The 25945-nt window shown below is 49.9% G+C and overlaps 2 protein-coding genes across 11 annotated transcripts in view; one reads left to right on the top strand and one right to left on the bottom strand.

Moving 5' to 3' along the window:
* The window catches only part of MKI67 (marker of proliferation Ki-67), a 29301-nt gene extending 17569 nt beyond the window's left edge, over nucleotides 1-11732 (top strand). The window contains exons 13-15 of the mRNA XM_055300066.1: nucleotides 776-7239; nucleotides 8096-8548; nucleotides 10608-11732. Coding sequence (XP_055156041.1) covers nucleotides 776-7239; nucleotides 8096-8548; nucleotides 10608-10673 — 6983 coding nt within the window. The 3' untranslated portion in view covers nucleotides 10674-11732. The remainder of the gene's footprint in view (nucleotides 1-775; nucleotides 7240-8095; nucleotides 8549-10607) is intronic.
* Nucleotides 11733-16584: 4852 nt separating this feature from the next.
* PTPRE (protein tyrosine phosphatase receptor type E) overlaps nucleotides 16585-25945 on the bottom strand; it is a 157426-nt gene continuing 148065 nt past the window's right edge. For 6 of the 10 annotated variants that reach the window (XM_055299951.1, XM_055299953.1, XM_055299954.1 and 3 more), the window contains 2 exons: nucleotides 25592-25758; nucleotides 19557-23483 (listed from right to left, as the gene is read on the bottom strand). In XM_055299951.1, coding sequence (XP_055155926.1) covers nucleotides 23096-23483; nucleotides 25592-25758 — 555 coding nt within the window. In that variant the 3' untranslated portion in view covers nucleotides 19557-23095. The other 4 variants (XM_055299957.1, XM_055299960.1, XM_055299952.1 and 1 more) reach the window with 2 other exon arrangements.

The raw sequence follows: 25945 nt of genomic DNA, 5'->3' as shown, positions 1-25945 counted from the left end.
AGTAATAATTGCAAGCTACCTATGTACACTTTTGTCTTCTTTATTTAAAGGGGTTGACCTGCAGAGAGGTACAGTGATCTTTTATCATGGTTATATAAATTTCTCAAACTCAAAATAAGTGTACATAACCAAAGAGAAAGATACTGTGTGCACTGTGCAGTTATCACCTCTGATCTTCAGGATGGTCTGTGCCCTGGTGTGAGCCCGAGGTGGGAGAAATGAGTGTCTTTTTGTCCTCTACTGAGTACCGTCCTCTCACTGAGTACTGGTTACCCTGTACCTGTCATAGAGGAAACCGCATACTACACTAACAGTGCCTCCTATGCCGACAAGCAGGTGTTTTCTATGCGGTATAGACCCCATGCAAACTGAGGATAAGCCATGTTATCTTGGTGGTTCAGCAGGAGAAATGGCTCTTTGCTTCTCGTGTTTGAAGAAAAGAATGTCCGTGTTCAGGTGCCTGAGACACAGAGATGCAGTCTTCAAAAGACCCTTCTTAAGGAATTTTTTTTCTTTTATCTAATCCCTGTAGATCCTAATCACCACCTCAATATGATCCCACTGTATGTCACCGGATACCATTCTTCTTAAGTGTACGTGGTTCATATGTAAGACAGACTTATGGCCACATAAGTAGCCAGCTTCCTATGCTTAGCCAGGTGGGTAGGAGGCTGAATTATTGGCTCTTCTGCAATGTTTCCTAAAGGTAAAATACCAAATTGGCACAACACAGGGAACAGAATATATTTCTCATGTGTGTTTCTGTTTCCTGTAGGAGAGAATGTATTCTCCATGAGTCAGAATGCATTACAAGAGCCATCTAATCAAAGTCCTGCAAGCCCTGCCCTCAGACGACAGGCTATTGGAGTAAATACAAACATCGAGAAGACTCCAGGATCAGGGGCAGAGCCTCGGAAGTCGGCATCAAATGAAAACAGGCTTCGAAGGTCCGAGGAGCTCAGAAATACACGGATGCCAGGTGTAGGGCCCAAGGACGGAGAAGCAGAAACAGACATTGCTGAGAGCACTTCAGGACAACGTCTGACAAAAACTCCACAGCGAGGGCGGAACCTGGAGGGAGTGACAGAGGAATGGGAGAGCTATTCTGAAGCATGTACAAAAGCTGTCCAGTCAGAAGAAAATTCTGCAAAGAAGGTAGCTGTGAGGAGATCAAGAAGATATTCAGAGCAAAAATGGGAACCAGTAGCAGACTTGACCACCCTCACAGGATGGGAGGACCCAGAACCCAAGAAAGACCTGAGGGACCTCCATGGTCTCCAAACCCCCACTCACACCCAAGAACGAATGGATGTGGGAAATAAAACTGCAGAAAAGTGCCAGAAATCCTCAAAACCAGAAGTAGCTGGCATGCCAACCAGGATGAACATACAGCTCAAGACCTCTCCCCAGAGAGTGGAACGAGAGGAAGAGCCCTCAGCTCTCAGGAAGCCCACCCGAACTCCAAGAGAAAGCACACACACACACAGAGAATCAGGAGGTGGTGATGAAGACATCAGATTGTTCAAGGAAACTCCAAAGTGGAAACTGGACTCTGCAGAAGATGTAACTCAAAGCAAGAGGAGGTCAAGAACACCCAAGAAAACTGCCCAGTCCTTAGAAGACCTGGCTGACCTCAGAGAGCTCTTCCAAAAGCCAAACCACAAAGATAAATCATTGGCTGATGGCAAAGCCACCAAAGTACTCTGCAGATCTCCACTAGCAGAACCAGTCAACACAAGAACAAGTAGAAGGAGGCAGCTCGAGACCCCTCTCCAGAAGGTGGACCTAGAGGAAGAGCCCTCAGCTCTCAGGAAGCCCACCCAAACACCAAGGAAAATCATGCTTTCACACAGAGAACCAGGAAATGGTGATGAAGGCATCAAATTGTTCAAGGAAACTCCAAAGCAGAAACTGGACTCTGCAGAATATGTAACTGGAAGCAAGAAGAGGTCAAGAACACCCAAGAAAATGGTCCATTCTCCAGAAGACCTGGTTGGTCTCAAAGAGCTCTTCCAAACCCCAGAACACACTCAGTACCCAATGGCTGATGACAAAACTACCAAAGTACCCTGCAGATCTCCACTAGCAGAGCCAGTCAACACACCAACAAGTGGAAGGAGGCAGATCAAGACCCCTCTCCAGAAAGTAGACCCAGAGGAAGAGCCCTCAGCTCTCAGGAAGCCCACCCAAACACCGAGGGAAAGCACAAACTCACACAGAGAACCAGGAGGTGCTGATGAAGGCATCAAATTGTTTAACCAAACTCCAAAGCAGAAACTGAACTCTGCAGAAAATGTAACTGGAAGCAAGAAGAGGTCAAGAACACCTAAGAAAAGCATCCAGTCCTTAGAAGACCTGGCTGGCCTCGGAGAGCTCTTGCAAACACCAAACCAAACAGATAAACCAATGGCTGATGGCAAAGCCACCAGCGTACCCTGCAAATCTCCATTAGCAGAACCAGTCAACACACCAACAAGTAGAAGGAGGCAGCTCGAGATCCCTCTCCAGAAACTGGACCTAGAAGAAGAGCCCTCAGCTCTCAGGAAGCCCACCCAAACACCGAGAGAAAGTACACCCTCACACAGAAAACCAGGAGATGGTGATGATGAAGACATCAAATTATTTAACCAAACTCCAAAACAGAAACTGGACTTTGCAGAAATTGTAACTGGAAGCAAGAGAAGGTCAAGAACACCTAAGAAAACTGCCCAGTCCTTAGAAGACCTGGTTGGCGTCAGAGAGCTCTTGCAAACACCAAACCAAACAGATAAACCAGTGGCTGATGACAAAACCACCAAAGTACCCTGTAGATCTCCACTAGCAGATCCAGGCAATACACCAAGTAGAAGGAGGCAGGTCAAGACCCCTCTCCAGAAAGTAGGCCTAGAGGAAGAGCCCTCAGCTCTCAGGACGCCCACCCAAACACCGAGGGAAAGCACACAGTCACACGGAGAACCAGGAGGTGATGATGAAGACATCAAATTGTTTAACCAAACCCCAAAGCAGAAACTGAACTCTGCAGAAAATGTAACTGGAAGCAAGAGGAAGAGGAGGTCAAGAACACCTAAGAAAAACATCCAGTCCTTAGAAGACCTGGCTGGCCTCAGAGAGCTCTTTAAAACACCAAACCAAACAGATAAACCAATGGCTGATGACAAAACCATCAAAGTACCCTGCAAATCTCCACCAGCAGATCCAGTCAATACACCAACAATCAGAAAGAGCCAGATCAAGATCCCTCTCCAGAAAGTAGGCCTAGAGGAAGAGCCCTCAGCTTTCAGGAAGCCCACCCAAACACCGAGGGAAAGCACACACTCACACAGAGAACCAGGAGATGGTTATGATGAAGACATCAAATTACTTAACCAAACTCCAAAACAGAAACTGGACTTTGCAGAAATTGTAACTGGAAGCAAGAGAAGGTCAAGAACATCTAAGAAAACTGCCCAGTCCTTAGAAGACCTGGTTGGCGTCAGAGAGCTCTTGCAAACACCAAACCAAACAGATAAACCAGTGGCTGATGACAAAACCACCAAAGTACCCTGTAGATCTCCACTAGCAGATCCAGGCAATACACCAAGTAGAAGAAGGCAGGTCAAGACCCCTCTCCAGAAAGTAGGCCTAGAGGAAGAGCCCTCAGCTCTCAGGACGCCCACCCAAACACCGAGGGAAAGCACACAGTCACACGGAGAACCAGGAGGTGATGATGAAGACATCAAATTGTTTAACCAAACCCCAAAGCAGAAACTGAACTCTGCAGAAAATGTAACTGGAAGCAAGAGGAAGAGGAGGTCAAGAACACCTAAGAAAAACATCCAGTCCTTAGAAGACCTGGCTGGCCTCAGAGAGCTCTTTAAAACACCAAACCAAACAGATAAACCAATGGCTGATGACAAAACCATCAAAGTACCCTGCAAATCTCCACCAGCAGATCCAGTCAACACACCAAGTAGAAGGAGGCAGATCAAGACCCCTCTCCAGAAAGTAGACCCAGAAGAAGAGCCCTCAGCTCTCAGGAAGCCCACCCAAATGCTGGGGGAAAACACACACTCACATAAAGAACCAGGAGTTGATGATGAGTGCATCAGAAGGTTTAAGGATACCCCCAAACAGAAACTGTACTCTGCAGAAAATGTAACTAGAAGCAAGAGGAGGTCAAGAACACCTAAGAAAAACATCCAGTCCTTAGAAGACCTGGCTGGCATCAGAGAAATCTTCCAAACCCCAGAGCTCACCCAGGACCCAATGACTGATGGCAAAACCAGCAACATACCCTGCAAATCTCCATTAGCTGAACCAGTCAACACACCAACAAGTAGAAGGAGGCAGCTCGAGATCCCTCTCCAGAAATTGGACCTAGAAGAAGAGCCCTCAGCTCTCAGGAAGCCCACCCAAACACCGAGGGAAAGCACAAACTCACACAGAGAACCAGGAGGTGCTGATGAAGGCATCAAATTGTTTAACCAAACTCCAAAGCAGAAACTGAACTCTGCAGAAAATGTAACTGGAAGCAAGAAGAGGTCAAGAACACCTAAGAAAAGCATCCAGTCCTTAGAAGACCTGGCTGGCCTCGGAGAGCTCTTGCAAACACCAAACCAAACAGATAAACCAATGGCTGATGGCAAAGCCACCAGCGTACCCTGCAAATCTCCATTAGCAGAACCAGTCAACACACCAACAAGTAGAAGGAGGCAGCTCGAGATCCCTCTCCAGAAACTGGACCTAGAAGAAGAGCCCTCAGCTCTCAGGAAGCCCACCCAAACACCGAGAGAAAGTACACCCTCACACAGAAAACCAGGAGATGGTGATGATGAAGACATCAAATTATTTAACCAAACTCCAAAACAGAAACTGGACTTTGCAGAAATTGTAACTGGAAGCAAGAGAAGGTCAAGAACACCTAAGAAAAACATCCAGTCCTTAGAAGACCTGGCTGGCCTCAGAGAGCTCTTCCAAACCCCAGAGCACAGCCAAGACCCAATGGCTGATGACAAAACCACCAGTGAACCCTGCAGATCTCCAGTACCAGATTCAGTCACTCCAACAATCAGAAGGAGACAGCTCGAGACCCCTCTCCAGGAGGTGGACCTAGAGGAAAAGCCCTCTTCTCTCGGGAAGCCCACCCAAATGCTGGGGGAAAGCACACACTCACGCAGAGAACTAGGAGGTGGTGATGATGACATTAAATTGTCTAAGGAAACTCCAAAGAAGCTAGACCCTGTAGAAAATGTAACTAGAAGCAAGGAAGGAAAGGCTCAATTCCTGGAAGACATGGTCGGTTTTAAAGAGCTCTTCCAAACTCCAGAGCTCGGCAAGGAACCAATAGCTATTGTCAAAGACACAATAATGCCCTGCAAATCTCCACCAGCAGAAACAGGCAGCACACCAACCCACATGAAGAGATATCTCCAGATACCTCTGGGGAAGGAGGACTTAAAGAAAGAGCTCTCACCTGTCAGGAAGCCCATCCTAATGCCAGGGGAAGCCACACACACAGAGCAAGATCCAGGAGGTGATGATAAAGACATCAGATTGTTCAAGAAAACCCCAAAGCAAAAGTTGAACCTTGCAGAAAATGCACCTGGAAGCAAGAAGCAGCCAAGAACACCCAAAAAAATGACCCATTCTCTAGAAGACCTGGTTGGTCTCAAAGAGCTCTTCCAAACCCCAGAGCACACCCAGGACCCAATGGCTGATGGCAAAGCCACCAAAATGCCCTGCAAATCTCCAGTAACCGAATCAGTCAACAAGCCAACAGGTAGAAGGAGGCAACTCAACACCTTTCCCCAGAAAGTGGATGTAGAGGAAGAGCCGTCAGCTCTCAGGAAGCCCACCCGAACGCGGCGGGGAGCCACACACTCACACACAGAACCAGGAGGTGGTGATGAAGATACCAAATTGTCCATGGCAATCCCAAAGCAGAAACTGGACTCTGCAGAAAATGTAACTGGAAGCAAGAGGCAGCCAAGAGCACCTAAGAAAAATGTCCAGTCCTTAGAAGACCTGGCTGGCCTCAGAGAGCTCCTCCAAACCCCAGAGCACACCCAGGACCCAATGGCTGATGGCAAAGCCACCAGCGTACCCTGCAAATCTCCAGTAGCAGAACCAGTCAACAAGCCAACAGGTAGAAGAAGGCAACTCAACACCTTTCCCCAGAAAGTAGATGTAGAGGAAGAGCCATCAGCTCTCAGGAAGCCCACCCGAACACGGCGGGGAGCCACACACTCACACACAGAACCAGGAGGTGGTGATGAAGATACCAAATTGTCCATGGCAATCCCAAAGCAGAAACTGGACTCTGCAGAAAATGTAACTGGAAGCAAGAGGCAACCAAGAGCACCCAAGAAAAACGTCCAGACCTCAGAAGACCTGGCTGGCCTCAGAGAGCTCCTCCAAACCCCAGAGCACACCCAGGACCCAATGGCTGATGGCAAAGCCACCAGCGTACCCTGCAAATCTCCAGTAGCAGAACCAGTCAACAAGCCAACAGGTAGGAGAAGGCGCCTCAAGACCTCTCCCAAGAAAGTGGACCCAGAGGAAGAGCCGTCAGCTCTCAGGAAGCCCACCCGAACGCGGCGGGGAGCCACACACTCACACACAGAACCAGGAGGTGGTGATGAAGACAACAAACTGTTGAATAAAACCACGAAGCAGAAAGCGGCCCCTGCAGAAAATGTAATGCTCAGGAAAAATCAGCTGAGAGCACCTAAAGAAAAGTCTCAAGCCCCGGAAGACCTGGCCAGTTCCAAAGAGTCCTCCCAAATGCCAGGTCACACCAAGGGACTGGGAGATGAGGCGAGTAGCATCCAGGAAACTCCAAAGCAAACTCCAGACAGAAGGAAACCTGTGAAGGTTTTGCAAAGAGGGGTCAGGGCCCCCAAAGGAAAAGCCGTGGACGACCTGGTGGGCCAGAGAGACCCTCTTGTAGAATCTGGAAGTGAAGGCAGCGTTTCCCTGTCCTCCAAGAGGAAACGAGGAACGGACGGAGGTCAGACAGGAATGAAGAGGCTGCGCTCTGCGACTTCTGCCCAGGACACTGCAGAGGAGAAGCCACCCCAGAAGCCTTCTTCCAGGAGGACAGCTCCCAGAGAAGGATGTGACCCACCGGAGCAGCCCCTGACCGTGAAGAAGCTGAGGGTTGTGGCGGAAAAGATAGAAGTCATGGGAGACCTGCCCAGGAGCCACAGAGAGGCTGAGGCAAAGGGACAAGAAGTAGGAAGGACGACCCCGCCACATCAGGTGATACTGGGTGTCCCGTGGTCATGATAGGCCCTCAGATGGGGTTCTCCTCTGGGGGCTGATGTTGGGTGTAAGTTGTCCTCGGTTTGAGTCTCTGTGGATATCTTTTCCCGGGGGTGGGGGGGTCTGCATCCAATGCTGAATAACTGCAGACCAAGGTAAAGAATCATTTTGGGATTTCTAGAGAGACTAGTCTGGGGAAAATAAGTAGTCAAAATGACTACTACGCATTTTGACCAGAGTTTCTCAGGAACTGATTGAGTTCTGCTCCTCAGCAGGGGTGGGAAAGCGCCCGAGAACAGGTGGGAGCTTAGTCCTGTGTGGTTCCAGTCCCCACCAGCAGGAGCACTGGGCTGGAGTGGGATCTGCAGCAGTCTTCGTGGGGTTAGAACAATCTGCGTGGGGGTTTGTGTCCTGAGAACGGCCTACCTGCTGGGCTTGTGAGGTAGAGAGGGTTCCTCCTACACGGAGAGAAGTTGGTAAATCCACTTCCAGAAATCCCAGTTCTCCTGTCCTGCTCCAGCAATGATTGGTAAAGGATTAGGAAGTCATTTACTGCCTGAAAAGGGGGCATTTTTCTAGAGTGCCCTTTTAATGTGTGTTGTAATCCGATTTGACGCCTATGACACTCAGATGTGGTGATAAGGTGTAGACCTCATGCCTTATTCACGGTTGAGCAGTAGGGAGGATTTCTCCCTGGAGCAAAGTGATTCCAGGCACCTTAGAAAACAACTGTAAACTTTTCAGGCGAATTCTTTCAAGTTCCCTTGGATTGTGTGCGTCTCTCTGTCCGTGTCGAATTGTGAGAACTGTATTACTCATGATTGGCATGCTGCGGGTGTCTTGAAATTTTTAGGGAAGGTCCCTGCGCTCCAGACGCCCCAATAAAACGGAAGTGGAAGAGCAAAGACCCGAGCCTGTTACAGCAGCAGCCGCAGCAGAGAAGATGAAAACAAAGAGAAGTGACAAGAAGCCCCTGAAGACCTCCCAAGAGACGAAGCCACAAAGCCCAGAAGACAGAGCCAAGAGTTCTGCTTCTGGGGGCAAAGCCCCCCATGAAAGTAGAATGTGTCTGCGATCTGCGAGGCCGAGTAAGATGCCCTCGCCCGGCGTAGCAGAGGAGAAGCAAGGGGAGAGAGGAGGGGGTGCTCTCGTGAAGGAGCAAGAGGAAGACGTGAGGCAGCCTTCAGCCCCGAAGTGTTTGAGATCCAGAAAAATCACAGACCCTCCTGGAGGAAATGCTTTGGAGAGCGAACCCCGTCACAGAGTAACTCGGAGTGCCAAGAGATGTGCCGAAAATACAAAAAAGGCAAGTAATTGACAGTTTTTCTTTCTTTCTTTCTTTTTTCTTTCTTCCTCCCTTTCTTTCTTTCTTTCTTTCTTGCTTTTTTTCTTTCTTTTTTTTAATGAGCATAGAGCATCTCAATATAATTTTTGTCCCGTGTGCAAAAGCAAACAAAACACGACGTGGAGCACGCTGGCAGCTCCTAGTGGCACCGGTGTAGGAAGCATGCGTCTAAACCACGAGGCAGGTCCTAGCTGTGTTTAGCTGTACCTGTCTCGGGAATCCCACTTCAAATAGAAAACTGACATTATGAAAACGCCATTCAGGACGAGCAAGGAGCTGATGTGGTCAGTACTTCCTGACTGCTTTACAACATGCCCAGGACGAAAATTCCAGATAGATGTCTCCAGTTTCCCCGTTAGCTCAGCAAAACTTACTAAAGCGGAAAGGTGGGCCTGGCCTGTCTGGGTTCGGCGGGAGTTCCTTTAGAAGCTGGGACAGAGGAAAGTCAAGAGTGTCCATAAGGCCAGCGGTCCTCAGTGCCTGCTCATGTGGCATCACCTTGGCAGGACAGGAGCTGTCTGTCCTCTGAGTAAATCCAAGACACATGATTAAATTCAGTCGGTGTCCTTCTGGGGAATACTTGATTTTTTTTTTCAGTATTTTGAAATACTTGAAATTTTTTTTCAGTATTTTATTTGTTTATTTAAAAGATACATTTATTTATTAAGGAGTGAGAAAGAGAGAGAGCATGAGTATGGGGAGAAGCAGAGGGAGAGGGAGAAGCAGGCCCTCGAAGGAGCAGGGAGCCTGATGCGGGGCTCGATCCCAGGACCCCGCGATCATGACCTGAGCTGAAGGCAGATGTTTCACCAGCGGAGCTCCCAGGTGCCCCTAATTTGTTAGTTTAAAAGAAGGGGGTTCAGCAGCTCCGAGTTTGGGAGGGCCGTAAGTTACTTGGCACGTGTCTCGAGACTAGAGGCCAGCACTGGGGCCACTGCTCTCACGTACACGGGGCAACTTACTGCTTGACCTGGTCCGGTGCCTGCTGCAAAGGCAGAAATCTGTTTACCTCGTGCTGGAATGATGGTGATGGTACTGGCATACGTCCCCATCTGGGGTGTCATTGGGTGCCCCTGCCGCCCCTTTGAGCAGAGTGGGTGACGGTGGTCGGAGAAAACAGAGCGTATCCCACTCCGCCCTTTATAGCATGTGAGGTGCCCATTCTGTTGTCCTCTGTGTGGGGGTCACCAGCTTGGCCTTCTCCCAATCTTTGGGTCATCGGAAGGCCATCTGTGCTGTAGTAGGTGACGCCTCCCATCGATATTCAGGGATTTCAGGTCATTTGCTTTCAAACTCGGCCTTCGATTTTTTTTTTTTTTTAGATTTTTATGTTTTGTCTTCCTGACCCATCCCTCCCGTCAATAGCGTGTTAAAGATTCCTTGGTGAGGTCGCTGGTGGGGTCGGCCTCCGAAGAATCCCCCACATGACAGTCCATCTTGTCCTTGTATGATGGGCTGCGGGGTTGGTGTAAAGTAGGAGCAGATGCCCCACCAGCTCTGAGAAGGCAGGTGGTCTGTTGTGTTATCTAATTGTCCTGAGGGGTGAGCCTCCCTCAGCTCCTTGGAGCAGATGCCGTAGCGGGGGGTCATAGGTCACACCGGGTGCGGAGAGACTGTCCGCGTCATACGCAGAGATTCTTTAGGAGACCCGAGAGGTCTTGTCCTGTGTATACATTTGAATTAACTTTTTTGAATGGTACTTTTTAATTAGTGGGGGGAAAAATGCATATATTTGTGGAGAAGTTTCCTTTTTCATTACCTATTAGGGATAAGTTACAAAGTTTCCTATTTAAATTTTAAAAACCAAGTAGTGAAAACAAAACATCTTAAAGAACGAAAGCAACTTTCCCAGGATACATCTCAAAAGAACTATCCAACCTAAAAATTAATTTCCTAAAACGGAAGTTCTGCATCACATTTAGTAAGGATTTGGGGTGTTTGCACAGAGTTGTTTACAAAAAAAAAAAAAAAAATTTATTCGTCTCAATTACTTAAGAGTCCCATTTTTCTTTCCAAACAGGATAATGACCACGCACGCCCCAAGAGATTAAGAACCCGAAGTCGTCGGGACGATGAAGATATTTAGCTAAGAACCTGAAGAGGGGGAACAGAAACTGATAAGTTCAGTTTAGTGATATATTCTAGTACAATATCTGGGTACATTTAAAAGGGAATTCTGTAAATAATGCTGAGTGTTTAAGGAAAGAAGGCTTAGAGTGTTGTCCCAGGATGGTCTGTTGAGACAGATCTGCCGACCTGAGACCGTAAGGAAGATGTAGACCTTGGGTCGGGGCGGGCAGGGGGTGGGGACCCAGAAATGGCCTTTGCTTTGGCAGAACCAAGCCACGAAGCTCCTGGCCCGAGGCCCGTCCCTGTCACCCACGCCAGCACTTGCCACGTCACGCCGTACGTGCTCTCTGTTGCTCTGTGTCCCCGCCAGACTGTGGAGCCGGGGCTCCTGTCCCTGTGTCCCTGGCCCCGGGCAGGCACTCAGGAGACAGTACGAAGGGGCAGATGAACAGGCTCATCGCGGGGGGGACGCGTTTGGTCCTCTGCACCGGGCAGCCCGTCCTCAGGATCCTTAGCACGGAAGGGAGCCCAGGTGTGGCCTGGTCGCAGGGTGTCGGGGTCACCGATGAGGATCTGACGGGCCACCGGCCTCTTCCGCTGCAGTGTGGCTGCCCTGGGACGGCACCAACCGGGGAGCCACTTGTCTCCGAACGGCCGCAGCTCTCACAGCTTCTCGAGGTTTCCTCTTCCCTGTTCCAAGCTTTCTCCTGGATCTGCCCCCAGCCTGTGCTTTCCCTGACTGCGCCTGGTGGCCGCCTTCCCCCCACAGCTCCCACCTTATTCAGGAACCAACACAAGCTCCCCTCCCGAAGGACAGCCGTGTCCCCTCGGGCCTCCCACCCAGACAGCGCCCTGCCGGGCCTCCCCACCTCCACGTCCACTTCGTCCCATCCCCCTTTCCGTGTTCCCTGAACTAGGAAGCAGAGCACCGAGTCCTCCCCGCTCACCCATCCAGGCAGCTTGACGCGGGGACGAAGACTGGAGAGGGCTGCTGTCCCTGACACTGTCCCTGTCTGTCCATTCTGCTATCGTGTCTGGCATGGGGCCAGGTGCACGGAATAAAAGACATTTGCTGGACAAATGCGTGAATCCAGGCACGTCTGTGGGGCAGCGGTAGAGGCTCCTGGCACAGGTTCTAAGGCCAAGGAGAAGAGCGCTGGGGGGGCTCAGGGGTGCGGCCAGGAGGGGATGCCTGGGAGGTTCCACGGGGCAGGTGATGGTTGAGCTGGGCCAGACGGGGTGGGATCCTGGGGAGCAGAAAAAGGGGGAGTAGTTTAGGAAGTGCGGCCCTGATGAGAAAAGGCACTTTGTTTAAAGGTGTGAGACATGGTCGCTGTGGTGGCAAAGTACAAGAAAAGGTAAAATAATGGGATTTTTCTATGATTAAGTTGTTCCGCCAACACTTTGGATTTAGTAGTAATTATGAACATTGCATATAGAAAAATTTCAATTAGCCACATGCCTGGGGAATGGGGCATACTGGTTAATTAAGAAACCCTTGAGGGTTCCGTTCCAACCAAAAATCTCACTCCAATGAGTCTGCGTATTTCCTCACCTTCGTAAGTGCGCAGTATGTCCAGAGCATCGTAGCCTGGTTTTCATTTTAGGGGCTGCAGGCACCGGATTAGAGAAGTTCATTCGAACAAGTGGTTGATAAAACGTGTCCACGGGACGCATGTTTCACGAGCATTGGGGGAGCATCAGCGGGTAAGAACCAGCTAGGCCAACCTAGTGTCGGAGGACAGGGTGCGAGCAATGAAGACCCCCCTGCTGTGGGGACTGGTGACTTCTCCGGGCCTCAGATTCCAAAGACTTGCTCCTACACACACTCAAACACACACATACTAACAGGCACTCCTACACACATGCACGCTCATACTAACACTCCACACATTATTACTAACACACGCTCCTACACACACACATACATACTAACAGGCACTCCTACACACAGTCATGCTAACGCGCTCCTACACACACATGCTCATACTAACACTCCACATACTCCTACTAACACATGCTCCCACACACAGTCATACTAATGCCCTCCTACACATACACGCTCAACTAAGACTCCACACACTCATACTAACACATGCTCCTACACACACACGCACACTCACATACTAACAGGCACTCCTACACACAGTCATGCTAACACGTGCTCCTACACACACAGTCATACTAACACACTCCTACACACACACTTATACACATGCATGCTCATACACTCCACACACTCATACTGACACATGCTCTTACACACACACACATACTAACATGCACTCCTACACACACTCACACATGCTCATACACTCCACATACTCATACTAACACATGCTCCCACACACACTCATACTAACACGCTCCCACAGTCATACTAACATGCACTCCTACACACACCCATACACATAGATGCTCATACTAACCACACCCATACTGACACACACTCTTACACACTCATACTAACATGCACTCCTACACACACTCATACACATAGACACTCATACTAACACTACACACTCATACTAACACATGCTCACACACACACGTACACTCATACTAACATGCACACACACACACACACTGCATACCTCCCTGTCCTCCTCCCAGCCTCACAGGTGATTCCCTCCAGCCCCCAATCTGGTTCTGGGGAGTCTCCTGGAGGAAGCCTGTGTCCCTGGGTCCCCCGTTTCCCAGGCTGGCTCGGGTCCCCATTCCTTGCTCTGTAGTCATCCTGCTCACACATGGCGTGCAGCTCTGGGGACACTGGAACCCTGCCCGACAGCCTGCCTCCTCTGCAGGACTAAGCCTTGTCCTCCCACAAAGGGCAGATCAGGGACCGCGGGCAGACGAGGTGCCCAGCTGGATGTCTGGGAAGTGAGATTTTAAAACCCACAAGATTTTCATTAAAGGAGGCTCTGAGGAAAAGAAGGCAGGACTACGAGCCGAGAGGGGGCGCACAGACCAGGGCTGAGGGCCTGCCTTGCCAGCTGGGTTGTGTCTCTATAAGCCTGACGTGCTGAGACTATGACTTGGGTCCCTGCCACTGAGCCCTTGCAGTAGCTCTGCGGGAGTGGCCCCGTATTTAGACACGGGCACTCCAGGAACCCCTGGCCACATCTCACCTGTCTGAGCAGAAGCAGTGGGTCCAGGACAAGGGTTCCACCCACAGCTGCCAGACAAGGCCAAGAAAATCCATGTGGCTCAGTCTTTTCTCTGGCCACCTGAGTACGATGTCCTAGGTCCTGGGAGGGGGTGTGCAGCCAAGTCCTGGGGGATGGGAGCTGGTGGTGAGTGGGCTTGTCCTGGGGAAGACATTCTATCCAAAGGTAGAGAAGGGTGGTCAGGTGTCTGGGTGTGTCTGGAATTTACCACTACCTGGAGGGGCTGAGGAAGAAAGGAAGGGGAGGCCCCCCTCAATCCTACACACCAATCAGGACGGGGGGCCTGGGCCTCAATTGCCCAGCACTGTACCGGGGTGAGGTGTCCCGAGTTGGCACAGATAGACTACATCGCAGATGTCAACTGTGGAAACAATGTCCACCTCTTCACTAAAAATGAGTTGAGATACGTGACTGGGATACTAGCATTAGCTGGGCTTTCCAGGAGCTTCCTCTGGATGAACCGCTGGAGTCATCCTCCCAGACACAGATCTGGTAATCCAGCCACAGTTCCCCGATTCGTACTGTGCGGACAGCCCGGGCCCCCCAGGACATGGTCACAGCCCTCCCCCATCATGGGGTCATGCTGGCACATGGGCATTCAGTTGGGAGTTCATGAGTGCTGGTCTTTACAAAGGAACAAAATGCCTGTGACTTGTGCACACAAAGGCCCTCCTCATGTCCGCATGATGATTTCATAGGAATTAAAGTTCTATTCGGTATGTTTATCGGGTACTGCCAAGAAAGAGCCACACAGAGGGCCCGGCTGCTGGAAAGAACCAACCTTGTGTTCCTCAACCAAATCTGTAAGCTGGTGAGGCCCAAAGCTTCCTGGAAAAGGCGGTAAGCAGCCACCAACGACAATCTCCTCTAACGCATTAAAGGAAAATATGTATAACATGAATAACAGAGGGTCGGTGTTGATGTCGATGTGATTAAATAATGGCGATAAATCGATGAGGAAAATTCAAGGGACACAATTTGGAAGACGAATAAAAACTACAAATCAGTGATTCACAGATAGAATACAAGAAATAAAAGTGTGAAAAGATGCTCAACCCCCTGGAAGTTAGGGAAATGCAATTTGAAGTGAAGCAGGATTTTTTCACCTGTCAGTTTTGCAAAAACTAAAAGGTTTGATATTATCCAGGGTTCGTGCTGTGTAGGGAAACGGGCACCACTGTTCCACGGGCGGCAAATGAGTTGGGACATCTTCGGGCAATTCTGCAGTTGCTATTCATATTTAAGATGATTTATATTAAAATGTGCAGACCCAGAAACTCCACCCCTAGGAAGCTCTCCCAGAGAAGTACTGTGTACATGAGAACAAACATGCATGTGTGCAAGCATTGTCGTCATGACCCTGGAACACAACAAGGCAATGGAAATAAGCTAACGACCACCAGAGTTTGTGAGGTTTAGAGAACACCAAGCAGCCCTCGAAAGCCACGTAAGGAAGCTGCCAGTGTGGATGTGGCCAGAAACTAAGACAGAATGCTGAGCAAAAAGGCACCACACAGGGGACATGTTTCGTCACTTCTAAGATGTTTAGTTTTCATACATGAGTTCTCTCACATGCAGACGTATCTCATCCTGGAGTCCTCCGGTGCTTGGAAATGCCACGTAACCTGCCAAAAAGCACGTCCCTAATCCACACCATCCAATCCTAGCGAGGTGCCACTTCCCTTGAACGTGGACGTTATAACCTGCCAGTCTGTCCGAGGTCACTAGCATGTGGTATCATGTTTGAATGTTTCCATCTGTTGGAGTGGTTGTGGTTGTGGGGGTGGGGGGGTGCCTCCGAGGCTGGCCTAGTGTCCCTTCCTTCCCTGAGGCTGTGGGCTTGGTCAGGTTGGTTGGTTGAGTCACCTGGTCCCAGTTGGCTGGTGGATGCCCATTCTTGCCTCCACCCCGCCTCTCCCAGACCTCCCCCCCCCAACTCGTCTGCGTCTTCACTTTTCTGGTCCCTTGCCCCCACATCCTGCTGTACCTAGAGCTGATAAGGGACATGCAGACAGACCCATAAGGAACACCCAACAACGAAAGGGCCTGTAGGAGCAAAGGGCATTGCATAGCAGGTGATATTTGGGGGCAGGAAGGGCGAAGAGAGGGGAATAAAAGGTTATGAAAGCATCCGTTTTAACAAATACAACAAGCTTCATAACACGTATTTAAAAAATACAACAAACAATAAGAAGCATATGTTTAAATTCCATGACAGGCCTGGAATATCTGAAAGAGGATGCTGGCTTGTGGGTCCAGGAAGGAGGTGCAGGTGGCAGGGACGCAGAGAGAGATTTGGGGATGATCAGAGACATATGGATGTGCAAAAGGGAGGCTTAGCAGGCTTTCAGATCTGGGGAGGCCAAGCAATGTTGGAAGGCCTTTCTGATTCCATCCACCCTTAGACTTGAAGCATTTTGTCCTCCTCCTTGGGGACTCCGAGAAACCATGGCTCCGAGCACAGAGCCCAGTTTGGACTCTAATTGGAGCACAGGCTCCCAGAAGGGCGAGTTTTTACTCCATGCTGCACACACAGCTCACGCCTTCTGAAGAGCACCGGGGAGCTGGGCCAACCCCATGGCCACCGTGCCCGGTGTCCGGGATGTTTCCATGCCAGGGCTGAGCTCTATTCTAGAAGTCCCAAATTAATGGTCTATATAAATCAGTGTCTACCTCCTAATGAATGTCTTGTCTAAAAGGACGTAAGGCACAGGAATGCAATGAAGAGACTTCGTGGAAGAAAGAGACACAGGCTGGAAGTCAAAGTAAAGATTTATCCTTGCATCAGAATGTTTTAGATCTTGCAATTTGCATATACAAAGAATTCAGCAACATTCACTGGCATTATAATCAGAGCAAGATCAAATTATAGATGTAATAAAAGAAAACATGATAGTTGAAACGGGAATACATACATATATTATAAAGACCGCACATAAATTAAACACAACTTAGTTAAACAAAAGTATCAGTAATCATACATTTTTTAAAAATAACATGGGCCATGTCTCCGAACGCTGAAACAGACATGTCAGGCTCATTTTAAAAAGTTTTTTAAAAACACATAAAAATACTTTTTAAAACACTGGTATGCATTCTTCATTCGTCTAGCACGAGGAGAGAAACAGTAAAGTGAGTCACACAGTGACCGTACAGCTTGTCGATCAGAACGGTAGGCTCCTAATCGCTATTTGGCATTTGAATGCAACCGCATGCAACATACGAAAACGTGAAGGGAAGTCGGCGTCGTCAGTGCCGCCAGCGTGGCACTGCTTGTTATGTACAACGGACCTACTTTGACCGAGGGGGAAGAAGAGGTCAGCTTTCTGGGTGGCACAGTAGGGTAGCCGGTCCCCAAGCGCCCAAAGAGACTGTTGGGACGGAGGGCGCCCAGGACCTGGGGGTTCTGGGCAGAGGCCATGAGGCTACAATTCCTAGACTCTCAGAAAGGCAAGTGCCTCCAAGGGATAGTGGCTTCTGCTTTGTTTCCAGAACTGGAAGGGCCCCGGGGGGTCCCAGGATGCCTGCAGTAGCCACAGGGGACAGAAGAACACACAAATGGGGCGCATTCCCAGGGGCTCCCCTGATAAGGTTGATCTTAATCACCATCCAAGAGATGCCCAGGTAGGCCACTGAAAGGCCTGACAGATTCTAATGAGGGCTCCTAGGTTGGGCCCAAATCCATGGCCTGGACTTTGACTTTGACCCCTCAGACACAATACTAGTCACCCTCATCACAACTAGTGGGCTCGGGTTCTAAGGTTTGGTGCCGAATGAAAGCTTGGTTCTCCCTCTTCTCCTTCAGTCAAAGGAAGGCTTTAGACTTGGGATTTTAACCATGAAAAGATATGGGACCAACCGGTGGTGCATCTTGCAAAGTTCCCTCCATTTTCTTCCTCGACCCCCACGCAGTCTCGTTGTACCGGGAAGGAGAGGGGTGCATTCAGCAGTGCGTGTGCAGCCCAGGGATGTGGCCGGCGGCGGTGGCAGCGGTCACAACGTTGTGCTCATGCCCTTCCAGCTGGCACCTCCTCTCGCCCGGGGGCTGGGGCTCAGAGGGGCAGCAGAGGCTTGATTACCGTGAGGCTGCTATCAGCACGGAACAAGCCCTGGGCTTGCATTGTGCACAAGGAATGGACACAGGATGAGCAGTGCAATAGGAGGATGCAGTCACTTCTCGTGGAAATGGCAAATAAGGCCTTTCTATTTCTTTTAAAAAAGCAAAAAAAAAAAAAATGTACCCCAAATGCACATGTTAAACACTTTTAGTAAGTTAGAACAGGTGTCTTTTTTAAAATATATATATATATATATATATATATATATATATATATATATATATATATATATATTGTGCTCATCTGCTACCTAATGGCCATAGAAAGATCACTGTCACAAATTAAACTTTTCCACATTCATCCTTCCTCCCTTTCCTTTTTGCCCCATAAATCAATCCTGTCTGGCAGTGAGATCGTTATTACCCAGTGTCAGAGATCTCAGTAGTATTTCTATTCAAAAATAAGTTAGCTTTTAGACGTAAGGAGTTCTCTCTCTTTTTCTTTCATTTAAATATTGAGGACTGGGACTTTAAAAAAAACTGTATAAATCTAGATTTTTAAAGACTTTTCTTACAAACAATCTTAGCTTTTATAAGATTTTTTTTTTTTAAATACCAAAATGCTTCTCAGAAAGTTTAAAGCGTAACTGCTTGTGGTCATCTCCCCAAGCGTGTGCTCCTTGCAGCTGTGAGAGCCAGGTGTTTGGCTTTATCAGAAGTTAGGAACCGGGAGTGGTTTGTGTTGAGCCTCTAGGATCGCTCAGGACCAGCCGGGCGGCGGTGGCGGAGTGGGAGGCGAGGGTGACAAATGCCATTGGTTGCATTCTCAGAAGACAGCAGGTGGCTACCTGGGAGCACAGCCCGGTAACGGGTTTTGTATCCTCACTGCGTGGACGAACCGCGCCACCAGCACTGCGTCTCCCCTCCTCCAGCCGGGACAGCGCGGACCTGACCTTGAGTAAACGCGTGTTTAAGTGTCACTCTACAGCCACCAACTACGCCGATTGTGTTTTAGACCTGGAATCAGGCTGTAAAGTCTGTGATCTTAAAAATGTAAAAATAAGCCACATGAGAGGAGATGGAGGATTTCACAGAATTCCCTCTTTACAGTGCATCTTCGTGAACATTTCCCCTTCCACAAAATGCCTCTGCTCAGGGCTGTAAAATCAGCGTCAGGAAAAGAGAATTTTTAACTGATTTTTGAGTCCTCGACCGCTTTGACAGCGGGCTCTGTGTTTACTCTCCTGCGTAAGCACACGTTGCATATTAAGATTTTTAACATTTAGAGGCGCTGGATGTGTGAAATCAAAGGCTATGATGGACCTAACACAAAAATTAAAATATTTACTGATATTAGCAGAAATATATTTTAAGGGATATTACTTGACCTTAATACATTATTCCAGTTTTTAAAAGGGGTCTTTAAGGTTTAATGACTTTAGAGCAGGTGGCCTTTAAAGCATAACAAAATATATACAAAGAAATTAGGATGGGTATTAATGTCAACTATGAAATAAATTAACATGATCTTTATAAAATATACTGACCATTAAATTAAAAAATATTTTAAGGCAGGAATTTTCATTTGAAATTAGCATAATCAGAAAATATATCAATAAAATCTTGTACCACTTTGTAGCAGAATTCATACTGTTCCTGAAAAGAAAAACAAGAATATGTTAAAACGATATATATATATATATTTTTTAATTCCATTAATTTAATTAAGAGAAACATTTTAAAAGAAGACATAAAACAATCTGACAGGTTACTCGATTTACTTTCTGTGCCCAGAAACATTTCCAAATAAAGCTGGATTTTTGTTGCTGTTTTTAAGATTTGCTTATTTATTTATTGTAGAGAGAAAGAGATCCCACGACCCTGAGATCACGACCTGAGCCAAAACCACGAGTCAGGCACTCGACTGGGCCATCCTGGTGCCCCTAAAGCTATTTTTGAAATGAAAATGGGGAAAAGCCAGAATTTTGGGCTTCAGATAAGCCACATAGGAAAGAAGTAATCCATGAAAGTTAAAAAGGATGAAACTCCAGGCTGCATTTACTCTAAAAAGGGGACATTGTTTTATATAAATTTTACTAAAATTCAGAAGAATGTTGCCTTCTATCTATCTAAGGTCCTTAACTCATTAAAACGCTGCTGAAGATCATTTGACTCTTGCCTCCCCGCGGCTCCTGGAGGGGGAAGGCCGGGAGCCCGGGTGGTGGGTGGATGGAGGGCCAGCCGCGCGGGCCTGTCCTGTCCGCCAATGATGGGCACGCCACAGGGAGACACGCAAGGGACAGAGCCAATGGCAGCTGCCAGAGATTTTGGAAAACTGTGTGCATGATGGTCCACAAGCAGATGGGGAGCGGACCCCGAAGGTCTGAGTAACAACAGACGGCAGCCAACCTGCCTCTCGAGTAAAAGGGTCTGGTCACTGGCGGATCCTGGTACTTTGCCGGCCGAGTGGCGCATGGCAGTTGGGCCCTATTGTGAGGGGCCTGGGGCGCAGGGGAGACCAAGTGTGGCCTCCCACCCTTCCCATCTTCTCTCCCAACACACTGGGTTTGGCCTCTTCTCTAAATACACGTTGAACAAGAGCCTAAAGGCTTCTGGCTGGACAGACGGCAAACACTGGCCTGCCTGGGCCTTCGGGCATCTCAGTCAGTCTGGGCAGCAGAGGATGGGGCTTGTCTTTCCAGAGAAAGGAAAGATGGACAGAAGGTGGTCTTGAGACCACAGGGAAGTCACCGGGGGAGCCAGGAAGGGGCTGCAGGGTCTTCACTACTGGCTGCTAAGATCCCCACCTGGTCATTGATCAGGACCTTGATCCTTCCGGGGCAAGATCCCCAGAAGGAAAACAAGTGAATTTTTGGAGGGAAGTTTTAATAAATATATAGACTCTCTTTAGAGAGGCAAACATCCTCACGACACTCATGAGGTATCATACAGGCAAAGGGCTTTTGACTTGACTTCTCCACGTTCTTCTATTTTGAAGGTTCCTTCAGCCACACATCAAAGGTGGCTCCAATCAGGGAGGAAGTGGAGATGCCATTAATCACTCTGTTTTAGCAGCAAACACAAGAGCTGGGACCCAGCCCCGCTGTGTCTTGAGCATGAATCACTGGTGGCCAGTGATCAGTGGCATGTATTTTGGCGATTTATTGGGATTGACACGGGCCACACCTCAGGTCACAGACATTTCTGATCAAGGCACAAACATTCCAGAAAATGTTTCTGGGCAACAACAAACTTTTAGCCTTGGAATGCCGGTTGCCCTAAAGCCTATCCCAGGAGCCTTGCAGCATGGCCAGCTACTGGGGACTGGTTTGTGAGCCGGGGCGGCCACCTGCAGAGTAACTAGTGTGCATGTCAGCAAGCACCTCCTTATCCTGTTACCTTCTCACACCCTGTGCTCTCTTCCAAAATATCCCTGCCAAATGCTAGGTCTCTGCATGGAGGGTCGCAGGTGAGCCCTCCGATGCCGATGGCAGGCAGGCCGGGGGTGGATCTCACTATGACACTTTAGACCCTGGGCAGGTGACCTAACCGCCCACGTGCAGGTGACAACAGAAGGTCCCTTGTAAGAGTAGGCACAGGGATACGGTGAGGGCAAGATGAGAACAATGCGTGTCAGGCACCTGGTTCCTTGGCATGTGATGCCAGACATCATGATGCTTAAATGGTTAACTCTCCTCCATTTATTTCCTGAATCACCACGTAAGTGGAGCCCTGATGATGCGGAAAGCTAGATGCTGACTTTCAAAGTCAGGTTATAAATGTTCCGTTACAACGTGCCACCAGGCCAGATTGTACAGAGCCGAGTGAGAGGACACCCACAGGCAGCTTCCCAGGGAGGGGTGCGGGAGAGGCGGCGGTGGGCCAGAGGAGAGCTGAGTCAGGAGGGCGCTTGGATGGAGAGGCTCTTGGAGATAGGACACGTCGGCCAGACCAGATGAATTTGTGAGAGCTGAGGCCCCTTAAAAAGCAAGGAAGTGTTTGTATGCTGAGCCGGACAAGAGATGCTCTTTGCTCCAGTGGCTGGGGCCTCCTTGGGCCAGACACCCGTGGGCCCCTGGTGGACACACACAAGCAGATGTGCGTGTCAACGACGGGCAGGTGCCATCACCCCGTTTCCCACAGATAAGGAACTGAAGTCCAGAAAGTGGAAGGAGCTTGTTCAAGTCTACAGAGCCAGGATGGGGGCCAGCCGTCAATTTGGGGTGGCAGCCCAAAGACCAAGCATCAGAGGAACGCCGTGGCTGGGCTTTTATACTTAACTGGGGGCCGGGCAGCACCGAAGCCACTCCCTCTGCCTGCAGGAGCCTGTCGTGGACTGAAAAACAGTCAGCAAAGAAACTGCAAGAGTCTGGCTCAGAATTAAAAATGGCTATTTTCGGGAGGGCGTTCCTATTATTATTTTGATCTAGAAAATCTTCCATGGAGGGGTCCACCTGTGTTTTTTCCATGCCCAAAGTCATTCAAGTTTGTGATGCCCCTAGGAGGTATCAGCTCTCAGGCATCACTTTTAGAAAGACCTTTCTAGCATCTTCCAGGGCTTTAGCAGGAAAGACGGTCTGCACTGGGAACCAGGGCTCTAAGGAGAGCGGAGGAGGCCTCACGCCCTTTCCTTTTCGCTCTCAGGTGTCCACCACAGTCATGGTCCGGCCCCAAGAGGGGCGTGTGGGTCCAGAGGTGTGGGGACCTGGCGAGTACCCTGTTTCCTTTACTCGTGGTGGCTCTCAAACCCATCTTCACTTTGGGACCCCCTGGGAAGGCTTTAAATACGCTGCTGCCCCCCTGGCAACGGGGGAATGTGAACACCCTCCCAGTCAGGCTAGTGTGTGGTCAGGGTGAGAACTGCTCCCGCACAGCCTGGACGGGGGAGGCGAACCCCGCTCTCTGCTCTGGGGATTCTAGTGGTCGGGCTTCCCCTGCAACGGGAAGGAAGGTTGTGGAAGGCCTCTCCTGCCGCCTTCTATGCCTGCTGAGTCGGGATGCCGTGAGCTTGCAGAGCGAGTGGACAGGGAGGGCAGATCTCAAAATAGGAAGCCTGGAGAAAGTGCTGTGCTCTAACCACTTTTGAAATTGCACCTACAGGGGTAGAACAGTTGCCAAGTTTGGCGAGGAAGCATGTCTTCTGCACACCAGAAAGTGTGTGTATTGGTCACAGAATGAAAGAGAATGGGAGAGTCACTTGACACAGACAGCTAGTCACCAGTGCATCTTCCAAGGGGTCTTACGTCTAAAGTCATGAGTGCACCCTTCCCCCGTGTCCTGCCCAGGGGACAGTCCCCAGCCAGGAAGGCAGCGGATCCGTTCAGTGTCACTGCAAAGAGTGCCACGAGCCCGTGCCCTTGGGAAGCTCCCCCCGGACCCACACCCTCGAGCTCCTTTCATGAGACAGATACCAAATGCAACAGGAGACAGTTCTTCCGCAAACATCCTCCTCACGGCGTTTCTTACCAGGGTTTGCACCATATGTGGTCTCTGAAGTCGCAAACTCTTCACAGCTTGGAATACGTCTAAAAGGCCCTCGGCTTTGACTCGTTCCAAAATGTTGCTGAGTGCTATGAAGGTACCTGTTCGCCCGGCTCCAGCACTGCGGAGGAAAAGTGCTTCATGCAGACAACCAGACTCGCCCCGGGGGGCATGAGAAAGGGACAGGCCGAGCCCATCCCTACACATCGGCCCAGAAGCCATCATCGCCCAAAGTGATCAAAGCTTGGATTTCTAACGATCACCTATGTTGAGCAAGAGTCAGCAAATGTGAAATTCCTAAAACACTTGCCCAATCGCAGTGGACAGGTCTCTCTTGGGTTGGATCGAGATCCGTGACGTGCTTTCAAGCTAGTGCAACCATTTCCTTCCTTCCTTGTGTAGATCGGTGGTTCTCAGGGTGGGGTCCTCGGGACCAGCAGCATCCGCATGGCCTGGGAACTTGTCAGAAACGCAAACCCTCCTGGTTCAGGCTTAGGGAGAGGTCATCTCTGTCTAGACTCTCCTTCTGTGCTAGGGACCACCTTCTGAGAGGTGCTGGTTCATAAGGTGTGATATTAGGACAGAAGGCGGTTGCCTCCAGGAAAGGTTAGATAAGGGACACTTTCCAGCATGAAGATCTGGCTCTACTCCCTGTAAGAGGACCATTTTTCTTGATAAACAGGATAAACCCTACAAGACACCCTACAGAGAGCCAAGCGACCAAGCCTAAAGTGGACAGGCTTGGCTGGCTTCTTCCAGAGAGCCCTCGGGGCCTAGAGCCCCGTGTGTGAGCTGATTCTAAGGCTCCTGTCCTATTTCAATGACCTGTCCCCACGTCTGCCCTTGTAGGATCTTGTTCACCTTTGCATTCCTGGTCCTAAACTCAGTCTGGGCCCATGGAAGGAGAACATGAAGGAACTCATTTCTAGTTTATTATAAATGAAGGACAAACATTATATGGTCTCATTCATTTGGGGAATATAAAAAATAGTGAAAGGGAATAAAGGGGAAAGGAGAAAAAATGAGTGGGAAATATCAGAAAGGGAGACAGAACATAAAGACTCCTAACTCTGGGAAACGAACTAGGGGTGGTAGAAAGGGAGGTGGGCGGGGGGTGGGGGTGACTGGGTGACGGGCACTGAGGGGGGCACTTGATGGGATGAGCACTGGGTGTTATTCTATATGTTGGCAAATTGAACACCAATAAAAAATAAATTTATTAAAAAAAAAAAAAAAGAAATGACGCCTATGGAGGACCCAAAACAGAGGCGTGTGCCCCACCTGCAGGCCAGGCCAGAAGTCCACCCTGGTCCCAGGCAAAGAGTTCCAAACCCTCCAACTTAATAAGCTCAGGCTCTGGTGGCTGCGAGGGGTGGGTGGGGTGGGAGCAAATGGCCATCACCCAAAAGTGGAAGCCACGGGTGGAAAAAGAAATGGAAGTGCAACTTTAGATGCAAATAAGCACCCCAGAAAATGAAAATACCCCCTAACTCCTGCTAGGAAGAGCTTTGTCGTGGTGGCCCAGGTCCCCTGCTGGCATGGGACAGGACTGGCATCACCAGAACTGGGTCGGTGCAGGACGGCGAGCTGGCACCTCTTTAGATTTGGTCAGATTCACCCTTCCCCCTTGTAATGCTGCTCATCAAGGTCCTTGGTGGGAATGCCCAGCTGCCTCCATGCACTCCCCCGAGCACATCCCTCCCTGTGGCCTCCCTTGCACCTGACTTGGGAGCTGGGCTGAGAAGCTTGGGGCCAGGGTGGGGCTGCAGGCCTTTGGTAGCCATCCCAGCCTGGACATCCTTGAGTTGGCTCCAGAAAATCCACCTGCGTGAGGATGTGCTGTAGCACTGACTCGATTCCTCAAGCCCAGCGGGGGACAGAACAGGGAGGGGTGGGCACATCAGCCGGAGCCAGAACCGTCTTTCATGGTGAAGACAAGCAGTTGAAGTTCGGGAGTGGGTTTGTCTGAGTCGTGCTTGGCAGGTTTTTGGATGACTGCAAAAGCTCAAGGAAATGTGGGTTTGAGTCATCTCCTGGCTCCTCCCCCCACAATGCGTCCTGCATGTATATAAGACGGTGACCTTTACGGGGTTATGTAAAGCCATCTGTGTAAGGGAAAGTTGACAACACAGTCTAGGGAAATCACACCGCTGGGAGCAGGAAGGGGGGGAGCGTGCAGTCTGGACGTGCCCCACCAGGAGGGGGCGCCCCGGGCCCAGGGCTGCTCACCTGCAATGCACCGTGATGGGGTGGTTGCCCGTCTGTTGCTGCTGCTTCTGCACGGCCGCGATGAGGTCGATCATGCCTTTGCCCTCGGCTGGAATCCCGATCTCGGGCCAGCCGTGGAAGTGGAACTGGCGTACCACTCGGGTCTGCTCCTCCTGGCGGGCCAGGGGCTGCGGGCAGGAAAGGGCATCTCGGTGCCGCCCGGTCACATGACCCTGACCACCCGGAACAGGCCCCAGGCCTACTCACCCTCCCAGGGCTTGGGGTCCTCCTGGGACCTGTCCCCACCTGGCTGGCCTTAGGGGCCTGACCAGGCTCTCTGTAGGCCATGTGCACCCTAGAGCAGAAGGCTAGCAG

Source organism: Nyctereutes procyonoides, unplaced genomic scaffold, assembly GCF_905146905.1.
Source record: "Nyctereutes procyonoides isolate TBG_1078 unplaced genomic scaffold, NYPRO_anot_genome, whole genome shotgun sequence".
Lineage (NCBI taxonomy): Eukaryota > Metazoa > Chordata > Mammalia > Carnivora > Canidae > Nyctereutes > Nyctereutes procyonoides.
Note: the sequence above shows the minus strand (reverse complement) of the source record. Positions and strands in the feature narration are given on the sequence as shown.